Below are 25,472 nucleotides of genomic sequence, written 5' to 3'. Positions count from 1 at the left end.
TTAAAATGACAATTAAAAAAGGCCAAATGTCTAACCAGATTATGCTTCAGATTAGTCAGTATCACAAAAGTTTTTGTTCAGACAGAATAGAGTAATAAATGATTCTGTTTGATCATTTCATGATACCGTTTTTGATTGTTTCATTACCAGTTTATCTTTTATTAGGTGTATTTTTTTTTTTTTTACTTTGATCCTTACATTATTATATAATATTTTTATAATTGTCAATGGTAATATGGTAAAACAGTAATCCCAAATCCTTTAAGCATTAAAATCCATCAGATAACACAATTTGCTTTAACAATGCTATTTACTTCACATAGTTTGATGATCTTGGGACCCTCTGTGGCATCTATGATAACCCTGGTAAACTAAAAGCTCAATACTAACATTTTTTTTAGACCAGTAATAAAAAAAAATCACTTGTAAAGAAAACACGATTTATCTTCACACTTGTTTATTTAACTTCACAACCCTCTTAATAAAAATATTACTTAATTTGCCTGCTATATTATTGATTTTTTTTAATTTACAATTTTTTAATTAATTAATTAAATTTCTATTGTTTATGTCTTGATTGTAGTTTACCTTGAGAACTAATTTTTAAAAGACTGTTTCGTTATCTTGCACTTTTTTTAAACGCATGATGTTAAAAATTAACATTCCATCTACTTCATGTTGTAAAAAAAAAAAAAAAAACCTAAAAAGATTTTAGTAACTATAACTTTAACTTTTTATTCAGTTTATCTCATTTGTAAGCTGTAAGCTATGACATCAACTTACTTTTTACTACAAAGACGCCGTTTTCGCACGTAATTAACATAGTAAACAATGTAAACAACAGGGGCCTCATGTACGAAGACTTGCGCGGAAATCTTACTAAAACATTGCGTACGCACAAAGCTGTAAATGTGCGTACGCAGAAAAAAATTCAGATGTATGAAACACTGCGTACGCCGAATCTCACGCATATTCTTTTGTACATCTGAATGAACGTGAAACTGAGCGCAACATGCACGAGCGCAAAACCCCTCCCTGCCTCCTCCCCCGTATGAATATGCTAATGACTATGCTAATGGAAAAACCCAACGAAAAAGCAACGGCAAAATCAAGCAAAAAGAGAAACTTTGAACAGAATGTGAATTAGAGGTGCTGCTTTCGGAGGTAGACCGGAGAAAAGCGGTGTTATTTGCAAGTTTGTTCTCCGGAATTAACAACAAAAGAAAAAAATAGAGCGGGAGAGTTTAGCTGATACGGTTAACACAGTTGGGTCTGAACATCGCACTGAGTGCATTTAAAAAAGAAATAGTGTGATTTATAAGTGAAAAATGTTGCAGTACTCTTAGCAGTCTCAGTGGCGCACCTCATAAGAAGCATGTGATCATATACTGACATGTTCGAGCATAAACTCGGCTCGAATCCAGCGTCTAATAAATTCTTTCTTTTTTTCCCCCGCTACATATCAGATTTTGCCCACTATTTATCAAGAGAAAGACAAGTAGGAATCATCAATAAGTTTGTGCATCATATTTTATTTGCACATTTATTGAATGGAAATGTTTCTGATTCACGCATGCAAATTCATCTTCAGATAGTGTCTTTATAGAAATGTGCGTGCAGTAGATCGCTCAGATTACATTGGGAAAACAGGCGACCGCTGCAAATTGTGCTTTAATGTTTAGCTGGTAAACTGTATGGTATGGAAATCTTACATACCTACTAGATGAACCCGTCTCATCCAGCTGCCATTGCAAGGCTCAGACACTTTGTAGAGAGGAATTTAACACAACTGCCTCTAGGAGTCACCAATGGAAATAAAACAGACACGCACAAAAAATGTGCGTACGCCTGCCAGAAAGCTGCCGTGAACCTGCGCACATTCCCACGTTCAGTTCATTGTTAGTAAATCCAAACGTGAGCGATTCTGAGCGTGAAACCTGGCGTACGCAAAGTTTTTGTGCGTACGCAGCGTTGATACATGAGGCCCCAGGTCACAAACAAATAACCATTCTTAATACAACACTTGTGTCGGTGGACTAAATGTGTTCTATGGGATGTTGTTCTGAGGACTCTTACCTTTTAAAAATTAACCATGATGAACAGCATGTGCGTGTGTGTGTTGTTATTACGATGATATATACTCCATATCTAATAACGGTGTTCTGTACAACTTACACATCTTTAGCAAATACATTCTTTAGATGCTTGCCATTTGAAAAAATACAACTAGCTACAAGGGCTGCTTGAGGGTTGTAACTTTAGACTGATGTATAGTTTGTCAAGATCACTTGTGTTCTTATTTTTTGTAATCTATTCATAAACTGACATGTGCAAAAATAGCACCCCAGTCCGTCCACGTCCTGACGCTGGCTAAGAGGTTTTGAATATACACTGCTGTATGGGCATCCGATATGTTAATGTACAAATATAAACCTGATTTAATGTCCACAAACCGGTATTGAAGCATCTTCTTTTATTATTGTACTGACACTATGCGTCTGTGATGATGAATTAAATCGATTTTACTGTATTTATTACAAACATGCGCTGTTTTAAAAACATTTAATACTTGTAAAACTCATTCTTGATCTCATTTGATGATTGATCACAGAGAGCTGAACAGATCTTGTAATCCCAGTTGCTTTGCACTTTGTTACTATGGAGACATGTTAATATGCGGCTGTCAATCAATTCAGTGGGTGGGGAAAACAGCAGTCCTACATCATGTTACAGTGGGCCTGAAAATGGGAGGGATTAGGATCTCATTTTATCTCATCTCATTTAACTAAAACAAAGAGACTTATTGTGTTTCTATTACTCCAGTATGACAGTGGAGACACTATACCTACACGCAGTTCTGTCCAAACAGCTTACAACAGATGATTTTCATTATAGGTGCCCTTTAAATAATGCTATATTTTTCTTTTGTCTGTAGTCATGTCACAACAGCATATTTTTAATGACAAAAAGATGGATGAATTCATTCAAAATATTAAAATTCGATCATGCATCTTCATAATCTGACTTCCTTTGGTGTATTTGTTTTTGTGTAAGCACATTAGATATATTCTAAAGAGATTGGTGGTGTATTTATGCTTGTTCAAACATCACAGGCATGCTAATGAAACTTTAGGGATTTGATTCACAGCTCCAGTTGTGATTCCTAGAAAAACAGGAAGTTGCCAGACAAATGGAGGAAATGAGGTGCACCATGGGAGAGAACTGTTTTTTTTTTGTTTTTTTCAGCCTTCAGTTTGACCTACTGAGTAGGATAAAATTAAACCATAATGTTTTTGTTGGTGGTGGTGTATTTGTTTTCCAATGCTATACTAATGTCACACAATATTATACACTTCCACTGGAGAATAATCTTTATAACCCATCTGACGTGCTTGAATTGACTGTTAATGCAGATTTTCTGGCTTTTGTTTATATCTGTCTATATTTTCTCTCTGGGTATTGGCTGCGTGTATGTGTGTCTGGGTGTGTAATGTGTTTCCTGTATTTCCTCTACAGGTCTGTATGAGCTGTTGTCTGTACTGCCGTCTCAGCTGCAGCCTCATGTTGAGAGCCCAGATGACCGTTCCTTTCTACACGCTATGTTCGGGGAGAGGAGTCTACATTCATTGGTCAAGGTGAGTGGGTCTGTGTGTAATAATCGTCATAAACTATTCTACAAGATGCTTGGTCACACTTAATCACTAAATGTCTCAATGCGTCATGCAAATTAATTATCATCTGTAAAATTGGTAAAATCAGCATTTTTTTGTGTTAATTGTGAACTGTTTCAGACAGTGCTGCACAGGAACTGTGTCATGTTGCATGGCAAATGCTAGTTTTAATCGTATATAAATTGAGTGTGTTGTCTTATTTACTTTTAAATTATGGTTTGGCCCACACGGAATCTGTGCGCTCAGAATTCCGCAGATTTTCCACAGAATTCCGCCTATTTTTAGCCCATCGTTAATTCTGTTTATTTACTTGATTAAATGTGTCTAAATCTATATTTATTTTTTAGTTTTTTATTTATTAATTAGTTTTTTTTAGTTTTTAAATTAATTACAGCAGTATTATTCACTAATATGAAAATGTTCATCTGATTTATGTACAGTGCAGTTTCTACAGTAATATTTTCTGTCTTTTAGTAGATATATTATATGAGAGACTTGCTTTTTTTTTTACCAAATAGAGTGAATCTAATTGTATTTTATTTTAAACAACAAATTGAATTTTTTTTTTTAAAGTTAAAAAGATATTATTTTTTCATTTGATATATTAAGGTTTTAGTTATGATACTCCCAAAATAATTCTGCAGAAATTTGCAGATTTTTAGCAAAATTCTCCGCAGAAATGGCTCTGTCTGGCCCTAGTTATGGTTAATCATAACAACATGCATACGAGAATAATGTAAGAACATTTTTCATGCGCGTTTTGTCAGCAAAGCTGGTTCTTGTAATGCTGTTGGTCTCGGTGGATCAATGAAAGCAGTCAATTTCAGTTTATTCAGCAACTGCTCTGGGGATTTCCTTCGTGTCAGAGCACCCTCTGGCTTTCTGAGAATTTCTACTAATCACCCCATGCTTCCCTGACAAGATGTACATGACGATCGGAACTTTGCTCCATTGTGTTTGTAATTTTATTTATTTATTTATTTATTTATTTATTTATTTATTTATTTATTTATTTATTTATTTATTTATTTATTTATATTGCCCAGCCCTACAATGGACTAAAAAATATTTTTTTTTCTCCATACATTTTACTTGCAGACATGAAAATATCAGTGGTAAAATGCATCTCCAAAAAACACTAAAAACAGTTTAATATGCTTGCCACATTTCTCCCGAAGTTTTTTTCTTCACATCATTGAATTTTCATTTAGTGACAGCTCACCTTTGTCTTTTGCCAGTTTAAGAACCTTATTCTTTTCTCTGTAATTTAGAAATTTAGCGTTGATGGGTCTGGTCCTGTCGGAAAACCTTTTGAAGCGGTCGGCTCTATCCAGAGTAATCGGAATAGTGACGTTTATTTTCCCTAACAGTTGCGGGCTTTAAAAAAAACACATTGCGGATTAAAAATGACCTTATTCAGGTTAAATCACACTCAATGAGAAAGTGTGCTGCAAGGGAACAGACAGTCAGATCGCACTCATCATCATTATCTCTTTTTTTCACAGCAGATGAGTCAGTGTACTGTTGTAGTAACTGAATAACTCAGTATATTGGTTTATTTTGAGTCAGATGGGGTATCCGTTATGTTAGTACTTCCTGAAACTGTTTCACAACTATGTTCAATTTAATGGACTGGTTTGATCGGTTCACTTAGACCAGGGGTCACCAATCCTGGTCCTGGAGGGCTGGTGTCCCTGCAGGGTTTAGCTCCATCTTGCCTCAATACTCCTGCCTGCATGTTTCAAGTATACTTAGTAAGACCTTGATTAGCTTGTTCAGATGTGTTTGATTAGGGTTGGAGCTAAAATCTGCAGGACACCGGCCCTCCAGCAACAAGTTTGGTGACAACTGACATAGACGATCAGGTTAAAACAAACGATTCATTTGTGAATCGCCCATCATCACAACAGACAGAATGGCAGGCCGGAGACGTAACATTTTTGAAAATGGATTCTTGTTTTTTTTTTAACTCATCGAAGAAAAGAAGTGGATTGTCCTTAAATGTAGATTATGTGTAAGTAAAACTCTTGACAACTGCAAGAAACATGGCATCGAAAAAATAACAAACAAAACAGGATGCAAAGCACTACACCCGCACCCCACCTTCAGCTAAACAACAAATGATTGACATCAGTTCACGTTCTCCAGGTAAAGCAGTTAATTAGATTAAACTAAAAAAAAGTTATTGCTTTTATTGTTTAGGAGATGCAGCCCGTCTAATGTTACTGTAGAAGCGACTACGTTTTGTAATATGGTAAGATTTTTTCTCTTTTGGGAAACGATTTACACACGTGTTAAGGCCATGTTTATAATCTTCATATGTGATCCCCTGATCTGGTTCTCGAGATCATCAGTTTTTTTCTTTTAGGCAGGAGGTTCTCAAATTGTCCTCGTTAGCACCAATCCTGCCGTGCATAGAGGTGAAAGTGATAGTTCAATTTTGGACAGACCTTTGAATCTCGGTTGTTTTCTTTTTTATGTGAGAGGCTAGTTCATCATTAGAATCAGAATCAGAATTCTGGGAGTTTTCCGGGAGACAGAACAAAACAGGAGATGGGTCTGAAATACGGGAGACTCCCGGGAAAAATGGGAGTGTTGGCAGGTATGGTGTACACTACATTTGAAGCATAGTAAACTGAGCTGGTCTGTGCTCCAGTCTGCCCAAAGAGTTGGTGTGACAGGCAGGACAGCAGACCGCAGTCAGAGCCAAACACCTCTGCTCTCTTCTCTCCATGCAATTAAAGCAGGCTTTCACACATGTCCTACTGCACTCTGTTCCTCTGCCAAGGTGCCACTCAAGAGAGCCTTACAGGAAATCTGACACAACCTGCAATTTCCACCTAGGTTAAGTACGTCTGTGTTTGAGTGTACCTCCGTAACCATATTTTTTTGGGGACAAGTTTTTAAAATCTAAAAATGAATTGACAGTGGTTAAATTTCCCAAAACCTCTTTAAGGGGAGTTTTTTTGTTTATTTTACAAGCCTCTATTTTAGTAGGATTTCTTTCTTTTCCAATTGCACTTGCAATGTTTTTGATGCCACAGGTTGAGTTTTGAAATTATTATTATTTTTTTTTTCATTTCATACAGCACGAAAACCATAGCTCATAACCTTAACCCAGCTGGGAGGTCAGCTGCTAATGCCTGTGGTTTTCACCTCTGTGCTTCTCTGTATTTGTTATTACAAAAGGAAACCAGATTCAGCACACACTCCTGTATTCGGCTCTACTGGGGGAACACGGCACGCACCTGTGGGATGCTGGGGAAAGGTGAACTTCTCAGAGGAGTCAGAAGTTTAGGCCTGCCATAGCATTAGCTTAGTGGGACTTGAACATTTTTTAATCTGAGTTCTCAGATTTGATGTCGATAGTAAAACTGAAATTCCTGTTTTTTTCCTCCATTAGGTGCCCATTTTGGTCTTGTTGCATGTAAATCTACTACAGAAAAAGCAGTTCTTGACCTGGAAAAAAATTAACTGCTTAAACAGAGTCCATTAATGTCTGTAGCAAGAGACCAGGATAATCTCTTCATCATTAGACTGGTTTATAAAAGATCATTTCACTGGAGTAAATTCAGTTTTGCCATTATTGGATTTAATTACTTCTTTAAAGACTTTGAAAATAAAACTGTTTTACTTTATAGTAACACAAACTGAAAATATTGGCTTGACCAATTTAGAAAATGGATACCTGAGCTTTTTTAGGTGGAGGATAGGAATAAAAGACCTTGCTGATTACTTATATTTTTTTTTTTAATTTTCAGTTCATGAACTTTGCAAGACCTGTCATAAAGTCATTTCCACTTTCATTATATTAAAGCTTTCAATATATTGTCAGGCAGTTCAAATCTCACACTTATCTACTTATCAGTTAATAGACTGAAACGTCTGCCCTTCTGTTGAATGCGAGACGTTGACAATGTATTTGTTGGAGTCCAAGGCGCTGGCAGTTATGGCTATACATTTTCCTACTTAACACACGAGCCACCATATTAATGTTTGTGAAGTCTCTTAAAGAGCAGCTGGTGTCTGATTCTGATTCTTTATAATCCGTATTCTGCATCCAAAATAAATTCCCAGAGTAATACAAGACTTCTGCATTTAGCGTCTGGGCTCTGCGTGCTCCAGAGTCAACAAATGCATATCTCTATGCACACATACACACATACGCTTGAGTGGAAGTGTGTATTTTTATGCTTGCGCACATGTGCGTTTGTCAGGGATCCTGAATGTGCTTGGATGGAATGCAGACATATGCAGTTAATGTTTAATCCATAAAGGCAATGAAGTATGACATTATAGTCACAATTAAAACATTAGTGTTTGGTTACAGACACGAAAATGGGGCAAGAACTCATCTGAGCAAAAGTCGTGTATGTCTGAGCTCTTACACTGCTATTACACGATGGGCACCTTTTTCAACTACATTTTATTCTTTTTTTTCTCATGAGGAAAGTGTGCCTTCTGTTTCTCTTTTTTTTGGATCTCACTGTGTTCACTGTACTGAACTTCCATAAAACTGAATTAGCAGTTTTCAAGTATCACACTTAGTAAAATTGTGCCATTCCTCCTGCTTTGTGAATATTAAAGCTGGCTATTGGAAATTAGAAATGCCAGACATCATTGTAAACACGTTTGCCTATAATTTATGCTGGTTCACATGTTAATTTAAATTTATCCAATACTTCTAATCCAATTAGACACATTTAATCCTAATTTTTACCAAGTATATCTATAATATGTATCTAATTTAATTTATTCAAGTCTTTTTAAGCAGCTATGAAACATCCCATTAAAGTGACTATCAATAGGGCTGCACAATATATCGTTTCAGCATTATCACAATGTGATCATTCAGAATAATCACATGGTAATCATACGCAATGTTAAGTCTGGATTATAATTTATCATTTCGCAACTGTTTTTTAGCCCTATGACTGGATTTAAAAACAATTAGGTATAAGAAATTGTACCGTTTGACAAATTAATAACATTTTATTTAATTATTTATAAAATGAACACTATGCTGTATTTTACATTTGATCATTCAGTTACTGGATACTTGTATACAGTTTGACTCCTGGGTAAACAACAAAACACTGTTTATTTAGTTGGTGTCTTTCTTTATTTATTTTATCTATGCTGGTTTATTATATTTGATGCATATACACTCTCTTACAGAATCATCCCAATCAATTTAAAATGATAAATTCTTTCCAAATATTTAACACTTCTAGTGAAATTGTATTTATATTGCAATATACATCGCAGGTTAAAAAATCGCAAATTTTAGATTTTTCCAATATTGTGCAGCTCACTAGCCACTGCATTGTAAGTACACCGAACAACCTAGCTCCCATGCAGCTTAGTCTAGAAGTTATGAAGAACACCCTAGAAATTGCAAAGAAACACTCTAACAACCAACCAGGATATCTTAAGGTGTGTCCAAAATCACATACTTTATAATAGTAGGGAATTGTTTATTTAATAGTGCACTACTTAGTTTATTTTGCATTGTACATGCAAAATTCTCCTATGTAAATGAATATGTCGCCCTTCTGATGGGTAAATGTGGTTGTACTCACGTTGACAGGTTCTATTTGATTAGTTTGGTCATTTATTCCACTAATTTTGCCACCCTTAAACATCACCTGCCAAACAGTTTGAATTTTCGTTTAGTAAAAAAAATGTTAGTGTTCATTTTGGGGCAACAATTAATTCATACGATACGTGCTTAAGTGTATAAGGGCATACAGTAAGGGTATAAGAGCAAGAGCACAGTGTCATTTTGATACGCAACTTTAGTCTTATATTTGGTTGCTATAGGTTAATTTGAGTGGTTGCTAGACCTCTGTTTCAGATTTCAAGCTTGTCCATTTTAAACTTCAAACTATTTCAGAGTTCTGCTTCATTCACACTTTGTAACTGCCTGTCGCACTGGGTGGTGAATGAAACCGTTAAAGGGCATTCCCACCTTAAGGTTGCTTAGGTAGTGTTTACGATGATATTTACAGAGAGCAAATGAGTTTACGTGCTGCTGAAAGTAAGCATTGTTCAGAGAAAACACTGAATATATATAAAATCAGTGCATTAAAACACTTATTTACAAAGATGATCAAGAAAAAAGTGTGTTCTCTCACTATGGTTATTTATCTGCTGCAAAAGCAGATCTGTATAAGATCTACAGCATGGAGAATACACTCAGCCCCTGCAGGAGTTGAAAGAGGATCACATGAGGTCTACTGGTTTTTCTACTGGCTGTCACTCAAGAAAGTCGCTCTTCATGTGCATAAAGTTGGTTTCTCAATTTTGTTGGGTTGCTCGACACGCCCACCTTGTCGCCAACAGTCCCTGTCGCTCATGTATATGGAGGTCGCCGGAAGTCGCTTAAGCCACCTTTCCACAGCACATTTCGACATGACTGTCTGAATAGAATGTCGCACAGAATTTTCAGTTCTGTTGTGCATTGTGGGAGAGACGCTGCTCTCACAATGTCTGAAATAAAGGAGTGCAAAAGCAAGTGCCTTTATTCTCTGTGCGTTCACCATGGTTTATTGAATGAATACTAGAAACTCATAGACCGCTAAAATTTTTGGAGGGAATGTGGAGCATATAACATAAGTTTTTATTTTTATTTTTTAGTACTCATTTATAAATAGAAACGTTTTTTTTATTTTTTATTCAACTTTTTTTCTGATGGAAAAATAATGAAAAACTCCCATTTCTCATTTCGCGCTCACGAACCTGCTTGGACAACACTCAAATATATTACATCCAGTCGGCCGGTTGCATACTGTCTAGTTGCAGGAGTTCAAATATTTCAACCTATCTGCAGCTCAAATCAGATCTGAATTTTTCACATATGGAGATCATCAGAATTCCACGCAACTTCTAAACCACTCTCCATTGGAAATTAATGACTTCCGGTCTGTTGCTTTTCGTTTGTTGTGTGCAGTGGAAAGTTGGCTTTACTCTTCATTGAAATGAACGGTCGCTTTGCTCAAAGTGTGAATGAGGCTTTAAAACATTTAGGTTTTTAAAATTACTTTCACATTTTGGGCTAAGCTTTCTCCTTAGAAACACCTTAGAAACTTCATGGCAACACTCTAGCAATGAACCAAAATGCACGAGCAACTGCTTAAAATACACTGGCAGTCGCATAGCAACGTTTAAATTTATACAGAACACAATAATAACTACGCTGACAGAAAAACACCTATATAGCAACTAGCAACCTCCTAGCAACCACTCAAAATATCTTGCAAAATATCTAAATCAACTCAGATTAGCCTAGCAACCAAACTGCTTCAGACATTAAACTTAAAAATCTGTTTTAAAGTTAAAACCATGTTCAGACCTAACTTTGAAAGTTCAAGCTTTTAAAAACACTTTAACCTTTCATTGGCTAAGCTAAGCAAATAAATTCAAGTTTAATTTCTGACATGTATTTATGAGGATTGTTTGCAGCAGATGTACTGGTTAATGTTAAAGGTTTGAGTTAAATAGGTGTGTGTTGCACCCATTCTATATGGTAAGGGTATGTGTAAACATCTCCATCTGACAGCCATCTCACAGTCAAGCCCATCTGTCTGCAGGCCATTCCTGTCTTGATCTCTGAAGGTCTGTGATCAGTTTGAGCGTGAGGTGATGAGGTGCAGTCAGGGCTGCTCAAACCTCGGAGGATCAGGGGTTACATGATCCAACTGCTCTGGTCACTGTGGGGTAATCGGAAGAGAAGAGGCTAATATCATTTCAACATTATGGATGTTAGCAGTAGCCCAGAGCAGAAATGCTATACGGTTATTATAAACCGTTGCCATTCAACTTACTGTTTCTCATGCAAATATCTCCATGATCTCTGTCTCATAGTAGCAGTACACATTTTCACCTGTTCTTTTTTTTTTCATCTTTGAGTCATTTATTTCTAAAATATGATCAGGTTGTAACAGAAAATTCCTGTTCAAATACATATATTTGTGGAGGAATGTTCGATTTCAAGATGCTGATGTTGGTAATACCCAACAATTTTGTTTGTGTCTGTTACTTTTAATACTCGGCAGCTCATTCTTTCACCTTTTCCTTTCTTCATTGTCATATTCTTTGAATTCCACATCAAGTTTCCTTTCCTCGGTTTCTGTCAGCGTTCAGTGTAATTGTGTTTAAAGCTGTGTTTGTTTGGCTGCAGAATGCTCTTGGAGGACCTGGAGGCCAGACTGGCTGCCGTTTCTCTCACCTGCTTATGTTCTCCGCTCGTGTTTTGTCAAGGGCCTGTGGGTATTCTACGTCTGGTCCAAGAGGATTTAGACAGCGCTCTATTGTAGCATGTGATCTGAAGCCTGACCACAAAAATAGTGTGTTTACAGAAGCATTGCTTTTGTTTATTCAAATGTTTTAATATTTTCTTTACATTTCCAAATTGAGAGAGGTCAGCAAGATATGCTAGCGAATTAACTTTAGGCATTATTTTGTTCCAAAACTAATATTAACACACTCTTAAAGGGATAGTTCACTCAAAACTAAAAGTTCTGTCATTTTATGTCTTTTACATGTTCCAAATTGGGTTGACATTATTCTGTTGAACACAAAAGATTAGGATTGACTTCCTAATATTTGTTTTTCCTGCTGGAACTCAGTAGTTGCAGGTTTTCAGCTTTCTTTATAATATTTTTGTTGTTCATCAGAATAAAGAAACTTGCAAATGGTGTAAACCACTTTGTATTTTTATATTCTTTTGGGGGGAATTATCTCTTTAAGATACACTTTTGTTTCTTTAGTGGAAAATAAAAGACAATTTCAGTGGCTTCTTGCAATGCAATTTGGAATGTAAACATAAATGGGCAAAGTCGTACTTGTAATACAGGCGACTTCTGAAGATATGCTAAGGTGTAATGAGTCTAAACAATACATTTTGAATTTTAGGTAAATTTTTTTAAATGTAAAACAACACAAATTAATAGTTTGTTTTTGTTCCTTTAATACTTTAAACTCACTTTAAATGTTTACACAATAACAGGCCCTAAATGTACAAATAATGAACTTTTCATTCTCTTATGCGTAAACTTTTTTAAACCACAAATTGCATGCATTATAACTAGGGCTGTATTGCAAAAATCCACCATTGCGATTATTTTTTTTTATTCTGTGATTATATACTGCGATATGACTACAATTTCACTAAATGAGAATAACCACCGTATTTGGAAAGAATTTATATATATTTTTAGATTGAATAGGATGATTCTGTAGGGTAGTGCACAAAAATATAATAAACAATCCAGAAGCGTAGATGAATTCAATAAAGAAAAATATACAATTGACATAAACAGCGTTTAATTTTTTTCAGAAGAGCTGAACTGTTTTTAGTTATAAAGTAATCAAATAAACGAATATAAAATAATATTGCATACTCTTTATTTTATGAACAATTCAGTAAATTGATCTTTATTAATTTGTCAAAGCTACAAACGGTACAATTTCTTATGCTGGATTGCTTTAAAACCCTCACACATGCCTCCAAAAAAAAAAAAAACTTCATAATCAAATATAATCCAGACTCAACATTGCATATACATTGCGATAGATCACATTGCAATATTAATGCTAAAACAATACATTTTTCATCCCTAATTATAGGGATTATCATTAGCTTACCTAATTATATTTCAGCAGGCCGGGTTGGTAAATGGCATATTTCATTTATTTCGATCATTTCATTCATTAAGAAAGCTTCTCAAAGCATGGGTCCTTGACTGAAGTGTGACCCCCGGTGGACAATATTAGACTCCGAAATGAGACGCAGATTCAGAGTTCCACATGAAGTTATTAATTAGCAAATAATATAAATATTACAAACGTAAACATTAGATGAGCAGGTTACATTGTGATAAGCAATTTGGCTGTTTGCACCAGATGAAACAGGACAGAAATTTAAATACAGCCATTGAAATCACATAATATGCACTTACTCACTAAATGATAAGGTTTATAATCTAATTAATGCATATTAAACCTCTTTAACATTAGTAAATGTACATGCTGAATCACTATATGTTGGTTTTGAGTCACAGTTCTAAAATTGAATTTCAAACTATTTATTTTATTTTCAAAGTATTTCTGAGGAAAAACTGCTGCTTTCAGTATAATGGCAATAAATGTCAGGTAAAATAGCATTCAATCTCACATTTTTAGCATTTAACACTGACTAAAGTTATATAAAGTAATGTTTCAATTTGAAGTGTTAGTTAGGACAAAATTATTCTTTCTATCGCTTGCCGTTGCTTTAATTTAGAAAACGGATTAAATTAGCCCATAGGCTCGAGACTCACTGCTGTTGGTAATCTGGCAACCTGCACTTGTGTTTGTTATGGTCCAAGAATGCAATACCTAGTTCAGCCACTTGGTGTCAAACTTGCACACTGCAGCTTTAAATCATATATTGTGCAGGCCTAGCTAAGACCATTCAGTCAGCATTGTTCTCTTCAAAATTCAATATTCACATTAGTTTTTATATCAAAATTGCTAAGAAAAGCAGCTACCAATTTCTTAGTTTGCCTTACAGCCATTTTAAATGGTTCTCTGCTGTGCAAATTTTGTCCAAAAAAAAAAAAAAAAAGAAATGGACTGATTGTTTATCAGTCTGCAAGGGCTCTGTGATGTAGTGGAATCATGCTGCACTAATGCCGGATGGTATTACCCTGATTCATTGCTCTCATTTCCTGCCCTCTCTTTTCTATGGAACGTGAGCTGTGATCAGTGTAAGGGCTCTGTAATGGATTTTAAACGTCGGCTCTCTGGCGCTCCTGTGTGGACAGGCAGGTATCTGGACAAGGGCCTGAGCTGTAAATAAAGGCGCAGAATCTCACTGATGGAATCTAAACTGTACAGAGCAAAAAGGCGCTCAGACGGCCTAAACAGATGTCGCTCCCTGGAATGCGCAGGGACTGGACAGTTACGTTCCATCCTTCACCGGATCCCACATTCCATTCCTCCTCCCTCCACCGAGTGTGTATGTGTCTATGTGTGCGACTGAGTGGATAAGAAATATTTATGTCTCTTTTCTTCGCCTGCGAGTGTGTTTGAGAGATTCCACTTCTACACCACTGTAGTAACAGACGGTGACCCTGCCTGGAGTTCAACTTTTTGACAGTTGCAAACGAAATGACTGAAAAAAGCACAGTTTGTTCATCACTGGTCCTGACTCTGGTTCGTAACACGGCCAGGCTTCACCACATCACAAACGACTCTGGAGAAGCGGATCCAGAAAAATAGCATCTTTGGCTCTCTCTCTGTCCGGGTCGGTCCAGGCTCATAGTGCTTTACTTTCGCTTCACTATGACAACTAGCTTTTGGAGGAGTCATTTGTCTTCTCTTGATAAATATTTAGTCCCCTTGGTAGCAATGGATTTCTTATTCGCTGCCGTGTGCTGTTATGTAATATTTCGCAGGACAAATTCCAGTCTAAACGTGCTGGTAGCTTCTGCATGGCTCCTGAGCATGATGTTGTCCTGGTAACACCGCTTCAGTGAGAATGACAAGGTTGAACAGATATTTCACAACCAACACAACACACAGCTGTTTAAAACATGTTGAAAGGCAATCTTTTTTTATTTTTTGTGACTCCTCTTTGTTCTACACACTTTTGAGTGATTTTTTTAACTTAATTTTTTACTTTTAAACTAATTGTGTTTTAAAAAATATATTTATTTGTTATTTTACCTAAGTTTTTAGTACCGTTGTTTTATAGTTGTTGATGATGATTACTACTACCACTACTACTACTACTACAACTACTACTACTACTACTACTACTACTACTACTTCTAGTACTACTCTCCCTATTACTAATAATATTAATCATACATTTATATATATATACATACATACATATATACATACATACATACATACATACATACATACATACATACATACATACATACATACATACATACATACATACATACAAACGTGCATACATACATTCTATGGGTGTCGAAATTAATTATTTCTTTGGTGCACCGCTATGCAGATGCGGACAATTCAGTATCGGTTCAGTAACAGACCCTAACCAGTTATTTTTACAGACGTCATTTAATGTGCCATGTTACGATAAAACACTATGGCGAGGAAGGTGAGTGCGAGTAATTAAAATGCAGAAACTGCACAATTCACTGTGTGTTTGCTGAGCAGTCATTCACTGACACTGAAGTTAGCACAAGCCCTTATTTCACCCCCATGAAGAAAATGAAAGTAAACTCAATTTCTCTCTCTCTCACTGTGGACCTTTGACCTGTTAGCGTGATGTTTCCTTTCCTCTCGGTTGTTACAGCAATACTTGCGGATCCAGACCCGAGTGTGTCTGCAGAGCGAGATTTCTCCACCGTGTCTATCATGGATCAGCTGAGATCGTCACATATGTTTATCAGTGTCACTTATCGGTGAATAGCCCCAGCGCGTTAGAGCTAATCACAGCCCTTTCTGTTGAGCACGTGACCAGTCATAGGTGTTTGGGAACCCCCTGGACAATGCTCAAAAAACAAGTGGGATAAAATTTACGTCTGTTTATTTGTTTTAAATGCTCATGTTGTTCAGTGCATTTAATTTAGTTTTGTTTGATGCAGAGTGTTTTCTTTGAGCAGGTACAATTAAAGGTTCAGTACTGCCTGTATTAAAGGACAAGATTGTATTACAAATACATATAAAATGCATTTAAAATTAAACTTGTTAATTCTTGTTTTGGGTTAGGGTTATTAAAAAATTGTATATGGAAAGCATATCAATGCACTGAGATATTGAATTGAACTGATTCAATGTCATGACAATCGTAACTGAACTGTGAGACCAGTATAGGTTCACACCACTGATGCATACATAAATACATACATACTTACATACATACATACATACATACATATTAATAATACATTAATACACACATATTAATAATACATACATACCGGTTATATTACATAGAGAAATAATGTAGAATTTTTATTTCTGCAAATTATTTCTGTGTGAGCCTAACCTGAAAAGAATAATTAACCTTTTGTTCTTGTTGATAATAATAATTAGTTAAATTATTAGTTTATAAAATTTTATGCAGTTACAATTCACCTTCTTTAGTCTTGTTCAGCACTGAACAATTGCATTTTTATGTTTTATCTAAAAAAATAAATAAAAAAAACTATTATATATATCTTTTAAAGGCTCTAAATTTTTTGTTAGGCTGCATTAATTGGGGCAACCGAAGCCAGGAACACCTCTCGAAAGACGTTATAATTTGAACGGCATCTACGCTGTTTTTCCTTATCCTGAGCTCTCCATAGTCTTGGGCCAGGCTGTATCCTGAGCAGATGCTGTGGTGGTCATGGAGCAGAGCATGAGACTGATTCCTGAAAGACCCCAGTGACAGACGAGTCTCTGCATTGATCCTGTGGGCAGCATGATCACCCGCCGGTGACCTACTTGTACCTGTAGTTCTCCACGATGGACGTCCAGTATTCTCCAGCTTCCAGCCCCTAGACTACAGCTCTACGCAAGAAGTTTGGCCAGAGGAGAAATGGTCGTGCCCAATTGAGCCTGGTTTCTCTCGAGGATTTTTTTCCCTTCACTTTTGTCAATTAGTGAAGTTTGTTCCTCGCTACTGTCACCACTGGCTTGCTTGGTTTTAGGACTTGTGGAGCTGCACAAGCTGCTCTTCAGTGTTTGGACTTTCAGCAGCAATAACTAAACCACACTGAAATGAACTACACTGAAATTCTGCTCTGAAAACTGGACTGACAGTTTCAGTTCAGTAGAACTTCTATGTTAAGCTGCTTTGACACAACCTACATTGTAAAAGCGCTACAGAAATAAAGATAAAATATGAATTCAAATGATACCAGAGTGAATAAATGACTTTTTAATTATTGTGAGCAATTCTTTTGGCCGTTGTTGAACTTCATCGAAAAACCATCTGACTTAAGCGATGTGGAAAGTCATTTCAAAAGGAGAACAAGTTGTCAGAATATGTTTAAGGAGTACATTAAATAGACACTGGTTGTTCTCCAAGGAAAAAACTAATAGTTCACAACAATACCAGGAACATACATTAGCAGATTAAACGAGGTCAGTTTAGATTTCCCATTGACTTGAAGTAATTGCTCTGTTTCCTGTTTTTTTTTTTCTACCTATTAGATTCATGAGAAGCTGCAGTGTTATGAAGACTGTGCACCGACTCCAGTACTGGACAGCGCCGGCTCACTGGCTGCAGACGTGAGTCAACCACATGCACACACTTCCTGTCAAAAGCTGAAACACTTTTATGCTCGTAAACTTTACACACTTGCGGATGGCTAAACGCACACACGCACAAAGTGTGCCTGTGAAAACACATACACAGACGGCTCCCAGCATGTCTAGCTTAAGACTGACTCCAGGAGGAACTTGTCATTAAAAGAACGAGAAAAGATAGATGGATGTCTGGGGCAGAGAACACAAGTAGATGGGCTGCAGATGAGAGTGCGAGATGAGGCATGGAGTGTGTGTGTGTGTGTGTGTGTCTGTATAAGACATTAGTCATCAGTATTATAAAACACTCAACGTTTAAACTCTCAACGGCTTGCATAATGTAAACTGACTACTATATCAACATGGCCACATAGACACACACACACAGACACACACACACACACAAACCTATGTAAACTTAGAGGAGTTTACTCTGGATATGATCACAGAGGAAAGACAGAAGGAAAGAACACAAAGGCGATTCAGTGAAGAGCATCTCAGGTCAGCGCTGACATTAAGATGGACAAACACACTTTGAGTACCCAAAAGCATAGAAAGATGCTTCATCTGTTCAAACAAAGTGCTGCTTTGTGCTCAAATCTACACTATCCACAAACCAAAGAGGAGCTAATCAGCTTTAATACACATCCGTTTCCTGATCACCAATGGCTCAGTGGGCGGCAGCAACCGGCCATCTTGTGTTTTCACAAATCTCCACTTCCGTTAGGGAACTTTAATATGAAGCTCAGATCCGCCCCTCAGATTTACACTTTCCTTCAGTGTCCCTACAGGTCCCACACACGAATAATCTGATATCTGTGTGTGTGTGTGTGAGGATGCGGTCCATCAAAGGGTCGAACAGCCAAAGCAACCAAATTACTCTGAGCCCCCTCCTGTGTTTTTTCAGACGTATCGTTTTCATCCATTGCTGTGAGGAATATACTGCGTGCTGCTGTTTTGAACGGTGTAGTGGGTTTGCCGCCACCGCTCATTCGAGTGTTAAGTTTCGCTAATGGAGCTTTAATTTATAGTGTAGCATAAAACGCCATTTTAACCTCCGCCTGGCCCAAGATGCTGTCTAAGACTAACACAGCAGGCAAGCTCCTTACACACACACACACACACACACACCTCCACACGCACATATTCTAAATGGCAGTATATTCCAAAGCAGCAGGTGTGCAGTTCTCAATCTGGCCACATGAAGGCAGTAGAGAGCGTCACTTCCACTAACAAGTCTGTGCCTGAGTAAAAACAATTGCCAGATTACAGTCCTCATTATGTCCCGGGTGTCTTCCATTAGACTGTGGAAAAACGGAGTGCTCCAGAGCCTGCTGGATGATACTCCTCTCGGCTCATACCTCTCTGATGCACAAGTCTGTTCTTCTGGAGACGTCAGTCAGACAAATGCATAACAACTATGTCAGATTACACCGCAGGAGCAAAATGATATCCCTGATTGATTAATAGAAACCGCTTGTAGAGTTATTTTAGATGCTCGTTCCATTGCCAGGCACAATACAGATGTCACAAGCCAGATGTACTGTGATTTTTGCTGTCTAAAAGTCAAATCGCAGATCCTAATTTAGTTTCCTAAATTCTAATATTTTTTTTTTTTTTTTTTTTTTTTTTAAGACCAAAGAAAAAAAAAAGAGGCTGCATAAAATGATGTCTTTACTGATTTAGTTTTTGGGCTACATTATTAATTTTGAAATAGATACAATTTCTAGGCTGATGAACTTATGCAATCCACAAATGTCAGTAAATAGTATAGTTTTTTTCTGAAAGTGTCTAGTGTTTGGGTACAATCAGGATGCATTCCTACTCAGTAGTTCTGTTCTCATGGTGGTTTTGATACGAACCAAAATTCCTAATTCATAGTTCACCTAAAATTCACATAATATCAGTTTTAAGACTGGACCTAAAAATACAAAAACATTTGTGGACTTTTTTAGGATCACATCCAGCACATAGTCAATCACGTTTGTTAGATATCATCTGTCAAGCCAATGTCTGAAAGTGGTGGAGACCTATCATTTCACCAGGTGTGCTCATTGACCTGTAATTGTTATAACTTTTATAACAATTAGTCTAATAACTATTTGCAAAATATTCCTTTTTGAGTTGCATTCTAAAGTTTTTGCAAAACTCCAGTGTTTCCACTATTTCATTGCACTTTCACTTTGAGCAATTCGAATGTTGTAATAGTAATTTAAAAAACTTTAATGCTTTATGGTTTAATTGTGTTTGTGTGTGTGTTTGTGTGTGTGTTAGTGTGTGTGTTAGTGTGTTTATGTGCCTTGTTTTTGTAATCAGTTGCAATTTTTTGAAGCAGCTGAAATATGCTTTTATAAAACATCAAGCTAGGGCTGCACAAATTTCATTTCAGTATCAAAATCACCTTGTGCGTATTAATATTCATACTGCAGGACGTGCAATATCGAGTCTTATTGAAAAATTGAGATTATAGTAGGCTATAGCAGCATCACAGTATAGAACACATATGTCAAACTCAGTTCCTGCAGGGTTGCAGCTCTGCACAGTTTAGTTCCAAACCTAATTAAAAGTGCAGTAGGTGATCTGCCTAAATGCTAACTGGTTAGCATAATGTCTTTCAAATAAAATTCCTCCCCTGCCGTCCAAAGCCACGCCTCCTGAAATCGTGAATGCGCTAACTAAAGATGACAGAGACCCACTAGATCATGTCATTCGCCAGTTAGAAAACTTTATAGTACTTTATAATACTACAGTTCTGAATGAAAAACTGAGTAGCATGGTAAACAATATAGGGAGCGTGTCACAGGTTGTCATTGTTTAAAAATGAACCAATGTGATGTAAATATAAAACCAACTTCAGCTCAGTAAAGCAGGCTAGGTGGAGTAGCGCTATATACTTATGTTTAGTTGTTAAGCTCAATAAAAATCTACATTATTGATGATGTAAAAGGACCTTATGAAACTGAAAATAGTTGCATCAAACTTTTGCCGGAAGATTTCAGTGGCTGAACAACACTTCTGTGCGTATAGCCCATTCCTAACAACACAATCTACATGAGCTTAGAGTGACTAAAATGCTTTCGAAACATAACATTACCTGTCTATAAGAAATACTTTAGCTACGGAGTCATCATTTGTACAGTTGTGTTAATAAGATGCAAAGCAATGTGTGCTCATGTTTCTCTTAAAGGAAATCATGTTATTTTTTTAATTAATCTCACTTTGATTATACACAGCTACTCAGCTAACATGAAAACGACTGATATGTTTCCTAGTTCCTCTGAAAGGCCGCCCTTAAGTGACTGATTGATCTTGTGTCATAATGTGTTGTGATTCGCGGATCGACTCCACGTCATGCTCGTACAAGCACGCAAGTTTTGTGCAAACAGTCAGTCAACCTCATGATCCCTCACTAAAATAACATCTGACAAGTGTCTGTAACGAGTGAAAATGGGGTGCGGCTCCTTTAAGAGAGAGTGTGTGTGTGCCATTATGTGTGTATTTATGTGTGTGCGTGTGTATACTATAGACTACCTGTAATACGAGAAGAGCATGTGCGCGGGAGCGATGTTTCTTTTTCTTTTTCTCTGATTCTCGGAGTAAGTTATTTTCTGTAGTGACGCTGCTGACAGAAAAATAAAGCACGAGATGTGGGATGCAACATGTGTGAGCCTTGATTGATTTTTTTGCTGCTACACGAGTTAAGTAAGCTATCCTGTACTTTTTTTTAAACTTAATGCTTACGTTGCATAACGTCTTTCACACATATCCGGTATATTCTGGTGTAAGTAACATAAATCGTTCACATCTCTTTTGCGACTTCATTGTCTGAGATATAAAACGGATGGAAAAGCTGTCTATAGAGAAACAATGCAAAGTTGCGCGCATACATAGAGAGAGAGGCTGCACGTGCCGATGAAGAGTGTGTGTGTGTGTGTGTGTGTGTGTGTGTGTGTGTGTGTGTGTGTGTGTGTGTGTGTGTGTGTGTGTGTGTGTGTGTGTGTGTGTGTGTGTGACAGCAGTTTGACTGGTAAATATGAATTCGTAGCTAAATTGTTAGCGGTGGCGAACATCATTTCTCGTTGTTTACATCTTTGCTACAACATGAGGGTAGACACTATACATGTCATGATCAATTTTAACAAATAAAAAAACTTACAGGTCGTGGCTCAGAGTTCACAGCGTCTCCTTGGAGCTGCTCCATCTTTGAGGAGATTTTAACTGAATCCAGCACTGAACTGGGAGAGATTCTGGAAACTGTTTTGTCAAATTTTGCTTGCTGTGTATTTTATAATTCTCTGGAACATAATTAATGATGAACTGTAAGCATTTCTGTCTTTGTGCCGTGTCCTTTGGAAGCCCAAACACAGAAACAGAGAAGCTCTGTGAAAATAGCAGGATGGCATTTTCTCTCTCTGCTGTAACATTACAGCGCCTCTGGCCACAGCCCTTAGTTGTGCAGTGTGTGTGCGCTTTAATAGTACGTTTGTGATCTCACAAGGCCCGGAAATATTTTTTTGAAAATAGTCCCCAAAATTTGTTCATTGTAGGCTTTGCTAAGCTAACTCTGTAAAAACCAAGGTGTCCCTTTGCTTTGAACTTTGAGCATTTTACATTAAGAGATGCTGTTTATGTTCACACAGCTACATTACACATCAACTAAAGTTTAAAATATGATATCGTAGTGGACCATCCCTTTAAACTATTTAAAGAAATTATAATTTTTTAATAAATTTAAAAAAAGATTAATGGATTTTAATTCTCATCTGATTAAATCATCTGATTAAACTACACAACTACTTTTAATTAGATTATTTAATTTTTGTATCTAAAAAACTGTTAGACTCACCAGAAAACCATAAATCTCTGTTTATATAATTTGTGTCTTTACTCTGTTTTTATTTATTATTATATTTTATCTACACTTGTAGTTTTTTTATATATATATTATGTAGATGCTCTCTACAAAATCATCCTAATCAATCTAAAATTTTAAATAATTTCTTAAAAGACATTTTTAAGTCATCTTGTGAAAATATTGCAAAAAATAGGCCTGCATCATAGCATTGCACACACACACACACACACACACACACACACACACGCATTTGATTAGTACACATTTACATGTGTTGCATACATCCTACAATTTATTTAGGACTACTGGATGCGTATTTTGCAATTTTTGTGAATGATATTATAATGTGTAACTTTATACAATACTTCTGGGCCACTTTACAATGTACATCTACAATAACATAGCCATGAAAGATTGATTACTGATATTTTTCTTCTCTTCATCCATGGATGACCTCTGCTTGATGGCATGTGTCTATTGTGCATAAGATGGAGTTTGTGTGTGTGTGTGTGTGTGTGTGTGTGTGTGTGTGTGTGTGTGTGTGTGTGTGTGTGTGTGTGTGTGTGTGTGTGTGTGTGTGTGTGTGTGTGTGTGTGTGTGTGTGTGTGTGTGTGTGTGTGTGTGTGTCACTAAGGGTCACTATAATCATTACTCAATTGAACGTCACCTCCCATTTGGCTGGTTACTGGATAAGTCTACAGACATCCTAAGGGAGTGATTCTTTAAACACCGATTACAGTATTTCAGCAGACTCACAGACACGTCCAGAGTGTGTAGGGTCAATAATAAGGTTGTGACCCAGGAGTAACACTTCAAATGGATCTGGGGAGCAAGCCCATCTCTCTTCTAGCTTAGAGAATCAGCAACGTGTCTCTGTGCCTCATTTATTCTGCGTCTGCACTGCTATAAATCCCTCAATCTTTTAAACAAACACACACACACACACACCTGCTACCTGCCTCACGGGAGACATACTGCAATTATTTTGAATATATGTGTGTGCATGTCTTCGTAACCAATGCATGTGTTCATGGATGTTATAGATGGTCATTTTGTTTCTGTTTTTCTAACTCTTACTCTCTGTCTCATCAGTTGACGGAGGAACTGCAGGCAAGAAGCGCAAGTAATGAGATCAGAGAGCTTGTCAAGCTACTGTCCAAACCACATGTAAAGGTAAGAGGAGTAAACTAATAATAACATTAGTTACTACTGTTACTATTTTTAATAGCTATTATTACTAGATCGTTATTTTATCATTAAACTAATTATTTACACTTTTTAATTGGTACATAAGCATTTATTCAAGGTATAGCATTTATTTAAGGTTGCTGATTCGAGCTTCGGCTGGGTCAGTTGGCATTTCTGTTTGGAGTTTGCATGTTTTCCCTGCGTTCGCATGGGTTTCCTCCGTGTGCTCCAGTTTCCCTCGCAGGCCAAATACATGTGGTACAGGTGAATTGGGTAGGCTAAATTGTCCATAGTGTATGAGTGTAAATAAGTGGGTGTGGATGTTTCCCAGAGATGGGTTGCAGCTGGAAGGGCATCTGCTGCGTAAAAATGTGCTGGATAAGTTGGCGGTTCATTCTAAAGGGACTAAGCCAAAAAGAAAATGAATTAATGAATGAATAAAAGTGAATCATAGTTTTCAGGTATTCACTATTCAGGTACAGATATTAAATAATCAACGCTGCATAGTCTTCATTGTATATTAATTATTCTTTAAAAAATTTCTTGCGCGGGATGTTTTGAAATTTGAAATATTGAAATGTTCACACAGTCACAGGCCATAAAGGGAAAGTTTACTCAAAGATTAAAATGTACTATTTGCTCACACGTCTCTTGTTTCAATACAATAAGAGTTATTCAATTATAATCTTTATGTTCATTTAAAAAAAAAAAAAGAAAACTCATAAATGTTTGAAACAAGTGAAGCGTGTAATAAAAATGGTGAGTAATTTTTGGGTGAACTATCTCTTTAAAAATGTATGCAGATGATGAACTTTTACTCCATTATGATTAAACTCTATATTAAACTATAATCCCAACATTGCATGTCCTGCAATGTGACTTTTGCGTATGCACACATTGTGATATTGATGCTGAAATGATGTATTGTGCAGCCCTAACTTGAATATCGGTTAGTTGTCTTTACTTCTTTTTTGTCCTTGGCCAAAAACTTGCTCTCACATTTTTAGCGCTGTTTAAGCATTATCAAAATAAATTTTCCATAGATATAAAAACAAATTTAAACAAAATAGATTGTTGCATGTTCTGATATGCTGTAATGAATTTGAACGGCATTGTTTTTCTTATCATTTACGACATTACAGGAAACATTACATCATGAAAATGTACTTGAAAGTTTTGAAAAAGTCTTGGAATTTTAGTTGTGAAAATGTGTATGAACCCTGTATACCATCATAGTGCTCTCTGTCCTAGTATACTATATTTATCTCCTCCTTTAGTCTTTTTGTCTATCCCCTTACGTCTGTAACCCACTGTGTATTGGTGTAAAGCACTAGCAGATGGCTTCTGGGGACTAGAATGGTGTCTCTGTACGATAGTAACAGTATCACTCTCGATTAGTGTTGAAATGATCCATTCCCTGCGACCAGACATAAATCAGAACCTATTAAGCGATCTCCTTCCTCCTCCCTCCCTTTATGATTCACACATGAACA

The 25,472-nt window shown here is 36.6% G+C and overlaps 1 protein-coding gene across 15 annotated transcripts in view; it reads left to right on the top strand.

Annotated features, from left to right (window-relative positions):
* Positions 1-25,472, top strand: part of mpp7a (MAGUK p55 scaffold protein 7a) — a 192,619-nt gene that overhangs the window by 58,725 nt on the left and 108,422 nt on the right. For all 15 annotated transcript variants that reach the window (XR_015503259.2, XR_015503264.2, XR_015503265.2 and 12 more), the window contains 3 exon segments: positions 3,517-3,635; positions 17,844-17,921; positions 23,884-23,964. Coding sequence is in view for 5 of the 15 variants with exons in the window: in XM_087274601.2 (XP_087130727.1) it covers positions 3,517-3,635; positions 17,844-17,921; positions 23,884-23,964 (278 nt within the window). In the remaining 10 variants the exon portion in view is untranslated.

The sequence above is a fragment of the Danio rerio genome, chromosome 12 (assembly GCF_052040795.2).
Source record: "Danio rerio strain M-AB ecotype USA chromosome 12, GRCz13ab, whole genome shotgun sequence".
NCBI lineage: Eukaryota > Metazoa > Chordata > Actinopteri > Cypriniformes > Danionidae > Danio > Danio rerio.
The sequence above is the reverse complement of the archived record's forward strand: the minus strand, read 5'-3'. Positions and strand labels throughout refer to the sequence as shown.